This window comes from Galeopterus variegatus, unplaced genomic scaffold (assembly GCF_000696425.1).
Source record: "Galeopterus variegatus unplaced genomic scaffold, G_variegatus-3.0.2 Scaffold2892, whole genome shotgun sequence".
Lineage (NCBI taxonomy): Eukaryota > Metazoa > Chordata > Mammalia > Dermoptera > Cynocephalidae > Galeopterus > Galeopterus variegatus.
In genome coordinates, this window is record NW_007729003.1 from 69,150 (window position 1) to 86,645 (window position 17,496).

At 34.5% G+C, this 17,496-nt stretch overlaps 1 protein-coding gene across 1 annotated transcript in view; it reads right to left on the minus strand.

The window, feature by feature from the left end:
• The window catches only part of LOC103599241 (leucine-rich repeat-containing protein 9-like), a 94,404-nt gene that overhangs the window by 52,805 nt on the left and 24,103 nt on the right, over positions 1 to 17,496 (minus strand). The window contains exons 10-15 of the mRNA XM_008583353.1: positions 17,047 to 17,223; positions 16,596 to 16,713; positions 10,634 to 10,766; positions 8,372 to 8,494; positions 7,381 to 7,496; positions 3,691 to 3,903 (exon numbers count right to left, since the gene is read on the minus strand). Of these exons, the coding sequence (XP_008581575.1) occupies positions 3,691 to 3,903; positions 7,381 to 7,496; positions 8,372 to 8,494; positions 10,634 to 10,766; positions 16,596 to 16,713; positions 17,047 to 17,223 (880 nt within the window). The remainder of the gene's footprint in view (positions 1 to 3,690; positions 3,904 to 7,380; positions 7,497 to 8,371; positions 8,495 to 10,633; positions 10,767 to 16,595; positions 16,714 to 17,046; positions 17,224 to 17,496) is intronic.

Below are 17,496 nucleotides of genomic sequence, written 5' to 3' on the forward strand. Positions count from 1 at the left end.
GTTGCCGGACACGGAAAAAAAAAAAAAAAAAAAAAAAAAAAAAGAGTTTCACTATCTAACACAATGTTGATCACCTACTTTCCCTCTTTTCCATATATATTTGACCATAGGAATGTTTCTCAAACCACCCGTTGCATTGCATCAACCACTACGTGTGCCTTAGTACAGACTATTATTTCTCCTTTGGGCTACTGCAGTAATTTTCTACTGGATTTCCATACCACCAGCCTGACTTCAGTTAAATCCATCCACAAGCTGCCAAAGTAAGGGTCCTCAAAAACAGAGAATAGAAGAAGCTAAACTTTTTAATTCAGCTTCCAAAATCCATCCTAATGTGGCTACAACATCCTACTCTTCCACCCTCAGCTTCATGTATCTCCCTTGAATTCCAACTAACACCTCTGCCTTCCAATCCTATATCCTAGTCACACTGAATTTCTCAGTGTTCCCTGAAGACACCAAGATTTTTCAAAACCATGTGCCTACATAGATAGAGTATTTTCTGTCTAGAAGATGTAAACAATTAAATTTCTCATATCTTTCAAAAAATCTACTTAAAATTCACCTCTTTCAATGAAGCCCTCCCAGCAACTCTAAGATTTCTATATTTATTTACATATCTATATCCTCCACCAAATTCATATTCTTGAGGCAGGGATATTAATTTATTCATTTTGAACCCCCAGTACTTACCTCATTACCTAAGATATAGCAAATTTTCAGTAAATTCTAGGTGAATAAGCCAATGTAAACGCCAGACTTCTAAGTGATTATTCTAATTTTTAGTATTTAATTGTGCTATAATAGAATATAAAATTATCTTACATACTCTGGGGTTTTAATTTCTATATATTTTATTTATTTTTATGAATGTTCTCATAAAATCTAGTTGGGAAGCCTGAAAAGAAAATAAAAATGTACTCTGAATTTCTCTTTTTGTAATGGCACAAAAGGAGTACAAAGGCCATAATGTCTAAACGTTCTTACTGTAATCTCTAGTATTCTTACTGGAATCCCTAGGAAGTTTACTGGATTTTAAGCAGAATAGGCAAATTTAAGATGAAAAAACCTCTCTATTCATGTTATGAATGTTGATGAAATTAATGCAAAGTAGGGGTCAGCAGAAGGACAAGGTATCATGAAGTCTTCTCCCCCACCCCATTTTTTAGGTTATAAACCAAAGATATTCAAAAGACCTACTTTCTGGAGCTGGTTTCTTATTTTTATTTAATCCCTTTAAATCTACAGGAATACATATTGTAGAAACTCTATTCAATCAGAACGCATTCATTTTTTAAGACATTTTATTACTAAAGCACTATATAAAAATTTTATTTCTCAATTATTAAATCTTAACAATATAATGCACAGACAACAATTTCTTAGTACTCTCAGCCATAAGATTGTTCTTGTAATCACTATACTGCACATTTATGATAAAGATGATGATACCGTCATTATGTTATGAAGTTTTCCTTCTTCTCTAATGATAACTGGCTAAGGTAAAGACTTAATTTTCTCTTTATTTCCTGGACTGAAAGATATGGTGGATGGTGATAATGTAGTTTCATCAAAGCAATCCCATAAACTTCTTGAAAAAGATGTTTTCTGAATAATTTCAGAAGCTTACTTAAAATTGTTGAACTCACTTATTTTAAAAATATTTTTTACATTTTCTTTGTTTCACAGAATCACTTGAGAAATATTTGTCTTGTTAAACAATGGATCTAGAAACACGTTGATGGAGCAATGTAATTCATTTCTGAATTTTATCTGTATTTCAGCTTTTATTGCATGCATAAAAGATAGTGTCATTAAGAATAACTTGTCTACTCAAGACATACCAATTTGTTTACTAGTTCTGAAGTTTCAAGCAACAACCCACTCTACAAAAACCACTGAGTGTTTGAAAAAACATTCGTTCTTTTTAAACAAGTAGCTAAGGAGATCTAATGTGTGCCAAGTATGGTACTAGGTACTGGTGAGGCTGATGCTAATCCATATACTGCTTATGGGTAAATTAGAAAAAGACATTCTTTCCTTAAGATACTTTAACTTCTGGCTTTTAGAAAATTGTCACAATATACTTTGTTAGAAAAAGAAATTTTGCCAACAGTTGTCAGAAAATTGTTGTAGTAAATATACTACTCTATGATTAAAAGGTGCTCCTCAAATGCAGCCCTCTTGTGCAGTGCACCCTGCACACCCTTTTGTTGTCATGTTATCCTGGTACTGGGAACACAGGTGACTAGGAACAGCCACAGCATCTGCCCTTATGGAATTTGCAGTCTAAGAAAGACACAGAGCATATAACTAAGATAACTGACCCATGCTTAGAGGTAAGAGAAGGGTTTAATGTTTAAATATAAAACTAAAAGATGTGTAAGAGTTAACTAGGAGAATGGGGTCAGGGGAGATCATTATACAAAGAAGGACTAGCAATTGCAGAGGCTCTGTGTTAGCTGCAAATGTGGTGCATTTAAGAAATAGAAAAGAGGCTGAGCACAGACAGCTATAGGGAGAGTAATGTGAAAAGAGTCTGGGAAGGTAGGCCAGGGGCTAGGCCATGGAAAACCTTAAAGACAATATTAAGAACTTTGGTTTTATTTTTAAAGCAATGGAAAATCATTTGAGGATTTTAAGTAGAAGTGGTGAGGAGTGACTGAGGTGACATGATCAGATTTGCATTTTAAAAAGATTATTCTAGCTTCAGCATGGAGAATGAATTGGGGGCTCAAAGTGGAAACAGGGCAAGGCTCTGCTGTATAGCTCTAGGAGGGACCCTACCCCCACCTTGTATTGAGTTCTATTCAGTTCTATAGTGAATGGCATCCAAAGTGCACATAACAGAATATAATATGAATGGTGTTTCCTGGAGTTGTGCAATATTGCCACGGTAGAGTTAGGGAGCCTGGTTAGAAGGCTATGGAAGCAGTTTAGGTGAGAGATGATGGTAGTTTGAATAGACTAGTAACAGCAGATCTGAAACAGATCTGAAAGTCAGATATGGAGGTAGGCTTAACATCTAGTAGAATCACCTCAGCATAAAGTAAGTCACCTTAATAAGTAACTCAAATTCTGTTGATTAATTTTGTAAAGATAAAGCTCCCATTTTCTATGTTGATTAATCCTAGAAACTGATTTGAAAGCTATCTGCCTTCATTTTAATCATTTAAAGAGAGCTTACTGATTATTCAGGAATAAAATACCAAGTTAATTGGAAGGCTATCTCAAGTGGCTATTGAGCAGTTGAAATGTGGCTAGTCTGAATTTAGATGTGCTATGAATGTAAAATATACTCCAGAATTCAAAGACTTAATATAACATTATCTCATTAATGAATCTTCATACTGATTGCATGTTGTAATGATAATATTTTAGATATATTGGGCTAAGTAAAATTTGTTATTACAATAATAAATAATTTAAATAATATTAAAATAATTTTATTCACTTTTTTTTAACATAGCCACTGGAAAATTTAAAATTACACATATGGTTCACATTATATTATTACTGGAGAGCACTGATCTAGTCCATGTAGAAGGAGAGGATTGGGCATTTTAAATTAGGTAGCATGATACCCGGCATCATCAGATATGTGGTTTAATATCCTTAGACTTCACATGCTAGATTCTGCTTTTAAATTCAAGGTTCCTATCCCCAAATTTTCTTTCTCATAATACTTACCACAATATGACTATAAATGCTAGTCTTGGCAATGGAAAGTATTGTTTTATCATCCAAACTAATAAGTTTTGGTCGGGGCTTAATCCTGGGCTCCATTTTCATAACTTCATCATCAAATTTCAAATCTTGGGACAATAATGATCCTTCTGAAATTTTTTTGCTTTCTTCTACAATAATGTTGTTGAATGAAGAAAATAAAGACTGAGGCTTGACCTAAAATAATTATTTAAAATATTGAAAATTTAGTTGCTGTATTTATCATTTTGAAAAACAAACAGGCTGTGTAGAAAAGATAAATTTACTTTTTTCAGTTATACAGTAATATCTGTGATGATCGGATTTTGTCCGGAGCCATAGAGCCCGGCTGTTGCCTAAGAGCCTGCCTGCCTGTCCGGAGCCAAAGAGCCCGCCCAGCTATTGCCTCGAGGCCTCAGAGCCTTGTTTGCTGTTATCTTCCGTCCCTCCCTATCCTGTGCACTATGGGTGTAGGTAACTTTACAACTTGCCATAGATAATGAGAATTTTCCATTTACTGGAACAACCCACCCTGTGGTTTTCTCAGTAAACCATCTGCATAATTAATTATCTGCTGATTCCCTCCTGCTGTCTATATAAACTGTGACCTTCTGGCTAATAAACGAGACTTGATCAGAATACTGTCTTGTCTTCATTTCTCGTGTCTCTTGTCCCATCCAATTCCCACTCCCCCCTCCAGGGTCCTCGTTGAATATCCTGCGGGTCGGGACAGGATTTCATGATTAGGAAATCTATGAGGGTGGGTTAAGATTGTGGGCTAAGCAAGGCTGTCTACATTCCCACCCACTGGAAATTTCTTAAAACTGGCAAAAGTCAATTTTAAATATTTTATAACATGGAAAGGGCACCAACAAAGGACAAGTAATTGTGATACATAAATCAAGAGAGGCTGAACTGACAGACAAATAAGAGCAAAAATGTAACCTCTAGCCAAAGAATATGTGGGAGATAACAACTTTGAGGATCAGATCCAGAGAATCGTGATGTTCACAGTGAATAAATAAAAGAGCAGGCAGATGCTCTAGGTAATTATCAAGTAATTAAGTAATTATGGTAGGAACTGTGAGTGAACAAGAGATACATGAACAAACAGAACTTGTTCAGGAAGAAACCAAAATGGCTCATCAGAGAATTCTTAGAAATCTAGGAGACTAATGCATTTATAGTAAAAGATTAGGCTTCTATAGAAAAGAATAGGGTAAACACTTCAAAGCTAAAATAAAAACAATTTGTGATCACAAGGAAATGATAAATTTTTGCAATGATGAATGTTAATTACCCTGATTTGATCATCACACATTGTATACATGTATTGAAATATAACTCTGTAGCCATAAATATGTACAATCAATACATGTCAATTAAAGAATAAATATATTTTTAAAATATTTAATAAATGCTCTGAGAATTCAAATGGATATGGCATTAGATGAAATCAGTAACGCAGAAGCTAATACTGAGAAAATATTCTAGAACAAAGAATTAAGAAATGGACTTGTAAAATTTGAGAGAAAAAATTAAAAGACATGGAAGATTAATTCAGAAGGTCCAATGCCTAACAACAGAGGTTCCAGAGGGCTTACCAGAGAATGAAATAGAAGAAAAAATCAAGAAACTAAGAGAAGAAAACCTCCCAGAAGTAAAGAACTGAATAATCAGATCAAAATAGCTCATGAAGTGGCAAGGAGGAGGATGATGGCGCTAAGGTCGGTTCTGACATCACTGAATAATCACAACAGCCAGGGACTGCCCACCTCTTGGCTTCTTATTATGTGAGTTAAATAAACTTCTCCTTATTGTTTGCCTCAGTCTTTTACTAAAAGCATGACTGATACAATTCCGTTCATGATAGCAATACAAAATATAAATGCTCAGGACTATACTTAAATAATGTTGAAGATCTATATAAAGGAAACTGTACAAGAGGACCTGAGTAAATGGAGTAAATTATCGTGTTCCCAGTACGAGAGGACCAATACTGCAGTTCATCCCAAATTAAGTTTTAAGTTCAATATAATTTGACTCAAATCCTAAAAGGACTTTTAAGTAAAATGTGACAAGCTGGCTTTAAATTTTATTTGGAAAAGAAAATGTTCAAGAATAGCTAAGAAAATTTTTAAAGAGAGGAATCGGGACAGGGGAAGCAAATTTTCCCTATCACATATCAAATCATGTCATCACGTAGTAATAACCAAAATAAACGTAGTAGGAGTCCAAGACTAGACAAAGAGATCAATGGAAAGAATAGAAATTTATAAATAGAGTCTTTATGTATAAAAATAATTTTAATAATAAAAATGGAATTTCAAAATAGAGCAAAAAAGATAATGCTTGAACAAGTACATAACCATTTTTAAGAAAAAAAATTGCTTGACACCTGTCCCACCTTACATAATATAAAACAATCTCCAGATGTCCAGATGGATTAAAAATGCTAACAGTCTTAAAACAAGCTATCTAAGTATTGGAAGAAAATAAAAAAGAATATTTATTATAAGCCTTTTGAAAGAAGACATAAAATTTAGAATCCAAACAGAAAAAGATTGAGAGTTGATCTCTTAAAAATAAACATGTAAATTATGAATTAAAATAACAAATAAGTTTTTGTTAGAAATAAAAAGACAAGTAATAGGAAAATCTTCTCAACATATGATAAAGGATTAATATTGAGAATGCATGTAGGGATTTTTCAAATCAATATGAAAAAGACACAGTCTAATGTCAAAGGATATAACAGGTGATTCATAAAACTATAAATAATTTTAAGCATATAGAAGAATGAAATATCCTGTTTTTTGCCCATCAGATTGGCCAAAAAAAAAAAAGATTGATAATGTCTTGTGTTGGTAAAGACACAAAAAAACATGCACTGTCACACACTATTGAAAATCTATAATATTTCAAAGCCTTTGAGGAGAGAATTTGGCAAAATCTAACAATATTTAAAATGGATATATCCTTTGACTCCCCAGTTTTCTACAAATCTATCCTGTAGATAAACTTCCATGTTTGTAAAAAGATGCATCTACAATGATGTTCACTGAAATATTGTTTTAAATAGTAAAAATAAAACAGAATACAACCTATATATGTTATCAACAGGGAACAGTCAAATAAATCAGAGTATTACTGAATAATATGCAGCCACCATAAGAATGAAATGTACATGTATATGTACTGAAGTGAAAATATGTCCAAAACATATTGTTAAAGGCAAAAAAAATGACAGAATACTTAGAACTTGATTCTACTATGTAAAATGGTGTATGCTGTTATATATATAAATGCATAGAGAAAGGTCTGAAAGCAAATACACAAAACCTTTAACAGTGGGTGCCCTGGTGAAGGGAGAGGCGGTGGGGTTAATGTGAAGGCAGATTTTCATGTTTATTCTACAGTTTTCAATATAGTTTGAATCTTTTCCTGTGAGAATACAGCCATATATTACTCACGTAATGTATGTGCCTGATAAAAATACTTAATTGTCATAATGACTTGTTTTGAAAATTAACTCCTTTACAGAATAACCGTTATACACACACACTCATACATATATATATAGCATAAACTTGACATAACATTATTAGACTTCAAATTACCGTTTTGTTCCCATTTAAGAAATTTCAGTTTAAAAACATATATAATAATTCATACCACTGTAATGTATTCAAATTCAACAATGTATTCTGGCAAAACAAGGTCATGATCAAAGACAAACCACTTGCACTGCCGAAAGCCACAATCACAGTTTCTTTGTCCCAGGATGGAATCTAAAGTAAAAATAAAAATAAGCAAAACAAACACTCATCAATGTGAAACGTAATACAGTCCTCTGTATCTATGGGTTTTGCACCTACAGATTCAACCAACTGCAGACTGGAAATATTTTAAAAAATACAATAAAAAATAATACAAATAAAAACAATATAATTATTTACATAGCATTTCCTTGTATTAAATATCATAAGGAATCTAGAGATTATTTAAAGTATATGGAAGGATGTGCATAGGTTGTATGCAAACGCTATACCATTTTATAGAAGGGACCTGAGCATCTGAAGAGTTTGGTATCTGTGGGGGTCCTGGAACTATGTACATCTTCATTCCTACATAGATTAATAAATAACAAACTCATAAATTACAACATTTAGATTATTGAGGGCTTTTTTTCTTTTATCTCCCACCCCAACAGCTTCTTAATTCTATAAATACTCACTAATCATTCTTTCACTACATAGAATAAGTAATAGGGTTTAATTTTATTCATATCCTTTTCCTTTTCATACCTTTTCACTTTTCTATCCAATGTGTAGCCATGTATTTCTGACAAAGGTATTACTCTAAAACTTTGTTGATAAAAGTTGGGTGGTTTTTTAACCTTTGAAAACTAATACATACATACATGTATATGTATACATACACACAAATATACAATTAATTTAAAATTCGCAAAATAAACTATGCACACATATCTAAATGTCATTGAGGTAGGGAATAGAAAAATTATTAGTGGCCAAGAACAGATTTTTGTTAAAACGCCTACAAACGTTGTTAGGTAGATGTTAAATTATAATGATCTGTATTAAATTACAAACATTTTGCATTCAGAGAGATGAAAACACATTTCTCTTTATGGCCAACATACTTAATAAATATTTCCGAGGAATGAACACTGAATTAACCATTGGATAGTTGGCTTGATTGATGGATTCTTGTTCACAAGCCTGAACACTCTGGCCAAGGAAAACCTTTGTAATGAGTAGGATGCCTAAATATGAAAAAATAGAAATCATATTTAACAAATAATTCATTTAATAATTTTCCAATATAACCTTTTATATTGGTCTCAGACTTGACTGTTTGTTCTGTAAAGGCAAAGAACATGGCTATCTTGTTCAACACTGTTTGGTACATACCACATTGCTTGATCCAAAATAGGAGCTCAGCAAATATTTGTTGCATAAATGAAATAGTTATTAAAGAGGAGTCCTATGATTACATCAAGCAAAACTTTACAGAAAAGGAAGAAGGAAAGAACATAGTAATTTAGCAATATTTTTTATTAAGTAGTTTAAAATAAAAAAGTGGTTTGGTTTTTTTGTTTGTTTGTTTGTTTGTTTTTACTGGGTAAAAATTCGCCTCTGTATCTAGCACACAGCTTAGATCACAGCAGGCACTCAATACGTCTACTGAATGGATGAACATTTTTCTTCCCTTTAGATTTTTAAGGATCCTTGCACTCACTAAATCCTAAGGATCTCTAGGTGTCAATGAATCTGAAAAAATAATTTCTAATCACTATGTATAAAACTTTCAAATAATCTTTGTTTTTACTATGTGCAAGACATAAAATGTAAATTGGGATAAATTGTTCCTAATTGTTTTGGAATATATATTCTGTAAGGGTCTAACAGAACATCAAGAGTTATTTCTTGGGCCGGCCCAGTGGCGCACTGCTACAGTGCGCTGTTTGGGAGCGCGGTGGCGCTCCTGCCGAGGGTTCGGATCCCACATACAGACCGGTTCCCGCTCACTGGCTGAGCAAGGTGCGGGCGCGACACCGAGGGTTGCGATCCCATTGCCGGTTCCGGTCCAGTATGGGCGCGACACTGAGGGTTGCGATCCGTTGCCGGACACGAAAAAAGACAAAAAAAGGAAAAAAAAAAAAAAAAAGAGTTATTTCTTAAGATGGGAATGGAGAAAAATGATTAAATAGCAGCAAGTGGTTTTTTTCAAGTAAGGAGTTCTTTCTAGATTCAATAATCTGCTTAATTTTCTGATTATTAATATTAAGTGAATAAAAGACTGCAAAGCATGCATAATTTAGTTCACAATGAACCAATTATTAGCAGAACTATAGTCTAGAACCTAGAATGTCATTCTTATGGAATTAAGTTAACCAAATTTCTGACTACCCAATTTTCAGTAGATTGGATGGTTGAGGCCAAAGAATAGGTTTTCCTCACTCCTGACCTGATCTATGCTCCCTATTATACATCCTTTGGTACTATGCATTAATACTTCATATTTATAAGCCCTGATGATAACTGTAGTTTTACATTTATTTGTTATTATTAATGTTTGTAAACAAAATAAAGGAGAAACTGTCTAGTCTGTATACACTGTATCCCTATCACCCACCTGTGCCTAATGCATAATAAGCATTCAATAGGAACTTGTGGAACTGAAGAATGGACAGTGGAAGAAGGGAAGGCAAGAGAGGACATGATGAGCTGGTCTTTTTCCTCAACATGTGTGCACCAGGGAATCTCTCCCAGAAGCGTACTACAAATTGCTTAATGTACTTTTATATACTCAAGATGCAAATAAAGTACTGATAACTGTGAATAAATTAAAATACCACAAGTGTATCTAGTTCTATAAGACAACATATAAAGTGATTTATACATTTCACAATTTAAGTGATTTTAAATTATAGCCAGGTTTTCTTACTATCTTACATTATGAAGATTCAGGACAAATAAGGCTTCCCTTCCAGAGAGCTTTATATGATTATTGTATATATGAGCCAAGTTCTCTTTCCCTTTTCTGTGAACTTGTTGTGTGTGTAACATATATATATATATATATATATATGTTGAGTTTATTTTTACAATACAAAATAATGAACAAAAGTGTAAATATGTTGGATTAAATATCTGAGTAACAAATGAGTCTCTTCCTATTAAAGCTGACATACAGTAATCACTCAGTAAATGTTTGTTAAAACTGTGGCCAAATTAATATGAGAAAATCAGGTATTACTACATTGGTAAATATGAAATAAAATGGTTTGAAGAGAATCTCCTACATTGATAAAACCAAGTGTCAAAAATGATATGAAAATAATTAATGAATTTGAAGGTTTAGAACTTAAAAGGTCAGAAACACCATATATTTGTATTACCATGTCTGAAGAGCTCATGCTCAAGAGAGTTTTTCTTCTCATCCTTGTACTTTTGCTGTAGAAATTCAATTCTGGGACACTCACATATACTGAGGTTATTAGCAAGAACAACGGCTTCTTTTTTGAGAGGCAGCTGTAAAGAAAAAACAAAGTCTGAATAGTTTTACAAAATTAACAATACTCAATACAGATGGTTTATTATTTTATGTTTATGTGACAGGGCAAAGAAATCTGCAGGCCAGACTCACTGAAAGGAAGTAGATAACCTTCAGGTGCGACTTCATTCTGCAAAGCCATTTATATATTTTAAATTCATGTGCAAATAGGTTTATAAAAGTGATAATATAAAACAAAATTTGCTCCTGGAAAAGTAGCCAAAGTCAAGACTGACAACACTGTATGGTGCAGAAGTAACAGCTTTCAATGAGTACTCCACTAATAATCTTGCTAACTTCAAAAAGAAAATCCTGTGGGAATCAGACATTACATCAGTGAAGGTCCTTACTTATATCAAAAATATTTGGTCTAATAATTTACATTGTTTTCCAGAAACAAAACATTTCTTACTGTGTTAATGCTTAGAAATTGTAGTTTGCATTGTAACTAGCTTTATTTCTTGAAAGTGTTGTAATAGTAATATTCACATTATTTGCTATGAAAGTAGCACTAAAAAGCAAACAAAAATCTCTATTTTTAGTAGTAAGAAAACTAGAGCTAAAAGAGACTATATGATCTGTCCAAGAACAGAATGAGAAAGTGACAGTCATGATTTGAACTGAGGTCTACTTGTCCTTGTAACAATATCAGAGTTTTGAAATTACCACTAATTTAATACCAACAGCCAAATTATTTAGAAGTGTATCTTTTCTGTAAATGCTGAATTTCCTATACATATTTTTTCTTATTGAAACCTGTTATCCAAAGAAGTTCTTAAAAAATAAATACTCAAATGTGCTCATATGACCACAAATTTCACAACTCAATAAGTAACCTCAGAACATCACAAAATATCCATTAAACACAATCTGGGTGCATGGCATTGTGAGGCTATAGCATTGTTTTGGGCCCCAATTAAAAGAGGGGAAGATAGGAACTATACCTAATAATTAAAAATACAAGGCATCTCAAGATGTGTCACATAAGATATCTTTTTTAACCAAAGTGATTAGAAAAGAATTTGCAGAGGTAATGGGATCATGGTTTGGCCCTGACGATTGAACATAACTCAAATAATCAGAATTCAAAAGGAAATTACTTTTAAGAGGAGAAAAATATATGAAGATATAGAAATAGGTGTGATCGACAACCATCCATCTGCTCAACTATCCATCCATTCATCCACCAGACTTCTACTAAGAATCTACTCTATAAACAAAGTTCCAGCCTTTAAGGACGAGTGGAGAAATGCACACAAATGCACAAATGCATACGTTTCAATATAACAAATGTATTACAATAAAAATTCTCAGTTGATCACCACTTAATTAACTACCACTTAATTAACTACTTAATTAACAACCAATTTTCAGGATTAACTAGTATTTTCCATTCTCTCTATAACTCACAGTATGATGACAGTTCAGGTTAAGGTTAAGGTCAACGTTAAGATGATACTTTTTAAAACACTGAGGTACTTTCTACCCAGTCATACTGTATACTTACCAAGAGTCAATTAATTTCATCTCCAAACTTGTTTATGCCAGTTGTACTTGTTATTGAAATTATACACATTACATAAAGCAATGAAATAGAAAGAAGGAGAGTTGTTTCTTGGAAAACCAAATGGAAAATTGGGCAAAATTCAATAGAGGCTAATCATTAAAAAGTTCTCCCAAAGTATGTATGTGTGGGGAAGGCAAATGCAATAGTGTGATGGTAACAGGGGAGACAGACTAGATGGATTCTTGCATTCAAGTTACTTTGCAAGAATCTTAAGTGTGTGTTCAACTTTAAGGAAACCAAAACTAATAGGAAATATGGTTGTGGCTGATACAAGAAGACTTCTCAGAGTTCTAATATCATAGTCAAAGACCTTGGCCACAAATAAATGGAAATCTATGTTTGAAGTTACATTGAAGGATTTGTTAAGTAAATCACTTGTTTACCGTTTTCCATTTTAACTGAGTTTTTTGATTAATCTACAAACTAGATAAGAGGACTCCTACTGTCTGAGAATTCAGGAAGGGCTTCACAGAGGAGGAAAACCTTGAGCTGAGAGTAGAAGGATGAATGAGTTTGCCACGGGGAAAAAGTAGGAAAGAGCATTTCATCAAAGGGAGACATGGCATTGAGTTGTGTTTAGCAGAATCACAAGTACAGTACAAACTTCATTTGGGACAGTTAGTGTATTTAGTAATAGGGAGTTAGGCTGCAGCTAGATTGTGAGGGTTCTGAGAGGCCTCAAATGCCAGGCAGAGGAATTTGAACTTCAACATTATAAGTAATGGGAGGCTAAAAGGTTTCTCATGAGCACAATGCAATGTGCACTATGAACATAATGTTTTAGGAAAGATTGATCTGTCTGTCCTGTGAAAGGTGAAAGGGTTAGAAAAACTGACCAAGGGCTAGGTTGCCTATTGGAAAACTAATGACAAAGATCTGAAGGAATGTTTTTAGGGCTTACTGTGAGGGCAGGCAATGGTAATAGGGAGGGTGAGGGAGAACACAATTGATACAGTAAAGGAAGAATCACTAGAAATGGTAAATGATTAGATGTGGGGATAATGGAAGAGGGAGGAGCTGAACAGCCTTGGATTCTGGTTAGTGGAGGGAATATTGTCAGTAGAAATCAGGAAAGATGACCAGGAGAGAGTTGCTTAGAGGCAAAAGATTAAAGGCTGGTTTTATACATATTATATATGAAGATAAGGCAGATTAACCCTGCAGGAATGGCAGCCATGGGTGTCACAGCAGAGATCAGAGGATGGGCTGGCTGAGGATATACATTGGGGAGAAAGCCAAAAAGTAATAAGTGATACTCCTTATGGCTACTGACCAATTCATTGGTTATCAAAGAGAATGTGTGGTAGGGCATGAACTTGAGCCACGTGAGCAGATTTAGTGATGAATCCGTAATCTGTCACCCTCAATACTGAGCACTTTATCCTGAAGTGACAGAAATAGCTCTTTCCTCTTCAGCCTAGAGGTGGATTTACTTCAGATGTGTTTTTCAGTCAAATAGTTCCTTCTTTCCCACACTAGCCAGCCCTCTGCCTTACAAAGACACTACCAACTCAGCCAAACCTCTTTTCTAAACTTCTTACACAGCTGCCTTTTACATCAGAGCTTACCTCTTAAACAATACAGAACATAAATATCTATTCACTGGGCGCACATCGTTGCATAGAAATCTAGCTCATCTTTTACATGCTACACTGTGATATTTCCCCCATTTCTAGGACCATAACAATGAGAGTAATTGATGGTATGTGGAGAAAGAAGGGCAGATCAGTAAACTTTAACCTTGTGGTATTATGTTTAGAGGCAAATGAGGAACAAAAAGAAACAAAGAAAGGACAATCAGAACAGGAGGATAATGATAGTGTAATAGGAGAGTTTCAAAAAGGAGAGTAATCAGGCCGAGCCTGTGGCGCACTCGGGAGAGTGCGGCACTGGGAGCGCAGCAGCGCTCCTGCCACGGGTTCGGATCCTATATAGGGATGACCGGTGGGCTCACAGCGCTCACTGGCTGAGTGCAGTGCGGCCGGTCTCAAAAAGGACAAAAATAAATAAATAAAATAAAATTTTTAAAAAAGGAGAGTAATCGATAGTATCAAATATTTCAGGCAATAATGGTAAAGTATCAAAAACTTTCTGTGTGCCAGGCACTGGTACAAGAACTTTTTAGTAAATTTTAATAATACATTTTATTTAATCTCATATATACAAAATATTATCACTTGAACATGTGTGCAATATAAGAAATTATAGTCTTTTTTCCACACTAAGTCTTAAGAAACTGCTGTTTTAAACTTTCAACACACTCAATTTTTTTTTTTATTGAAACATAACTGATTATACACATTGGTGGGGTGCAGAGTTAACTATCAATGCTTGTGTACAATATGCGGACACTCAGTTTGGACAAGCCACTTTTTAAATGCTCAGTAGTGACATGCAGGTGGTGGCTACCCTATTGGACAGAGCGGCACAGACAGCTGCTGGGAGAATTAAAGGAGATAGTTCATGCCTTAGGAGAGGCAGGCAATAAGCACTCAGCACAGTGTCTGGTAGGTAGAAAACACACAGAAAGTGTTAGCCCCATTCTTGCCACACCCTCTGTGCTCATAATGGTTCATAGTGCTGTGGACTACATGTACGAACTTCACTGAGCCTTCTAATACCCCGAATTCCTCACTTCCACCTTACTTCTCTTCCAGAAGTACAATGAGGGCACTCTCACTGCAGCAGCTCCCCCATACAGCACCCTCATCATCTGCTCCTGCTCCCTTCAATCTGTTCTCCACTGAGTGGCTGCAATGCTTTTTTTGGTTTATAGTGGTAAAATATGCATAAGATGAAATTTACCATTTTAACCTTTTTTTTTTTCCTTTTTGTCTTTTTTACTGACCGGTAACGGGATTGCAACCCTTGTTGTCGCGCCCGCACCGCGCTCAGCCAGTGAGCGGGAACCGGTCTCCACATGGGATCCGAACCCTCGGCAGGAGCACCGCCGCGCTCCCAAGCGGCGCACTCTCCAGTGTGCCACCGGGCCGGCCCCATTTTAACCATTTTTAAGCATACAATTCAGTGGCATTAGGTACATTCACATTGTTATACCATGATTACCACTGTTCATCTCTAGAACTTTTTCCGTGCCCCAAACTGAAACTCTGTACCCATTAAACAATACTTCCCCATCCCCTCATCCTGTCCAGCTCTGGGTCACCTCTATTCTACTTTCTGTCTCTCAATTTGTCTATTCTAGGCACTTTACATACATCGGATCATACAATATTTTTCCATTTGTGTCTGGCCCTATTTCACGTAGCATAGTTCTCAAGGTTTTTCCATGTTTGTTGTGCCGTGTATCAGAATTTCATTTCTTTTTGTGGCTGAATAATATTCCATTGCATATATATTTTACATTTTGTTTATCTATTCATCTATTGATACAATTTGGGTTGTTTCTACTTTTTGGCTATTTGTATACCGATGCTATGTTCATCTGTGTACAACTATCCAAGAATGTTTTTATGCATTATCTCACTAAATCCTAATAACAAGTCTGTAAAATAGATACTATTATTATCTTCACTTTATAGATAGGAAGAAACAGACACAAAGAGGTAAAGCCACATGGTAGGTGGGTAGGAAAGCTAGGATTCAGATGTGGCAATATTACCATTTTATGTATGCCATGATGTGAAAAGGGTTGGGAAGTACTGCTCTATCCTCGTGTGCCACAGCTGCCTCATCGAGAGGGTGGAAGACTGAGAAAGGTCGCTCGGATATTTTGAAGCTCAGGAGTGACGAATAATAAAGCAGTATGAGTAGCAAGGTGGGGACAGTGAAGTAGAGGATAAGGAAATGGTGGCAGTAAAAGGAAAAAGGAAACAGTAGGACAGCTAGAAAGATAGAAGGTACGGCAGAATTAAGTGAATAATTTTTTTTCAAGATGGAAAGACCTGGAGAGTTTATAACAGATTAAAGATTTATAACAGATTTATAGCCAATTAAAGAAGTTGACTTCAAAATCTTCAATAGAAGGATCACAACATGAAAAGAAGATGTCTTGAAGGATTAAGAAGAGTCAGGCAGATAAAGTAATTAATGGACTTAACTCTGGTATAATCCAAAGAGGAAAGATGTTATACTTTCCATGATAACACCAGTCTTTTTGTGAAACAGCAGTAGAAGTTTGCTATAAATATGGATAAAAGGATTGAGAATCATGCTTAACAAGCTGCAGAGCTCTACTCATTAGGAAGAAAGCATTATTCCAAATGACATTTTATACTACCTTGCTTGTTTCACTCTCTTTGAATCCTTTTTCAAGTATTTGTAGCAGATGCTTTTTCTTCACTGTAACTTCGGGATCAAAAACATAAAAAAGGCATTCCAGCATCTTTCGATAGCTCCTTAAGAATAATTGAAACAAAAAATTTAAGAATTGATTTTACAAAAACTTAGCCATAGATCAGATAGCCATATGCACTGCCATGGATATTTTCCATTTACGTCAGATGTTCCAGCATCATTATTAATATCTCCATCCACCCACCCTCCACTCTCAAAAAAAGGCACAGTGTGAATAAATTATGAAGTCATCCTAGCTACGCGAGAAGCAAGAAAAGGAAACATTTACTAACAGGATGTATTTTCAATACTGTTAACTTTTAAAACAAAGACTTTTTTTATAGAATAAAGTCAAACGCTTATTAAATTGTTCCTTAGAGAATTCAGCTCCTTACTCTGAATCATGCATATCTTCATTGTCCAAAGACTTTTGAAATTTCTCTTCAAATTTTAGTCTCAGTATACGATTGTTGACTTTAATGACACGTTTTACTTTTACTCCTGTAATACCATACTTTCTGAAGTCCCATGTACAAAAACGTGATAGGATTAATTCATTGCAGGAATTAAACCTATGTGGGAATACAGAATATACATAAACAAAATAACAGATCATCCTTAAAATGTTCAAGAAAACAAAGTTACATATGATAAAATTATAGCTCATATTTTGTATATTTTGCTACAGATATATACTCACATAGTAGCTCTGCTTTGGTTCAAAACGGGCATACTTATTCAGTCAACAAAAGAGATGCTAAATTTTGAAATATAGTAAAAATAATAGCTTTTTCATTAACTATTTGTTATGTATTTGGTCTGCCTAAAAGATATGTTGGTTGAGG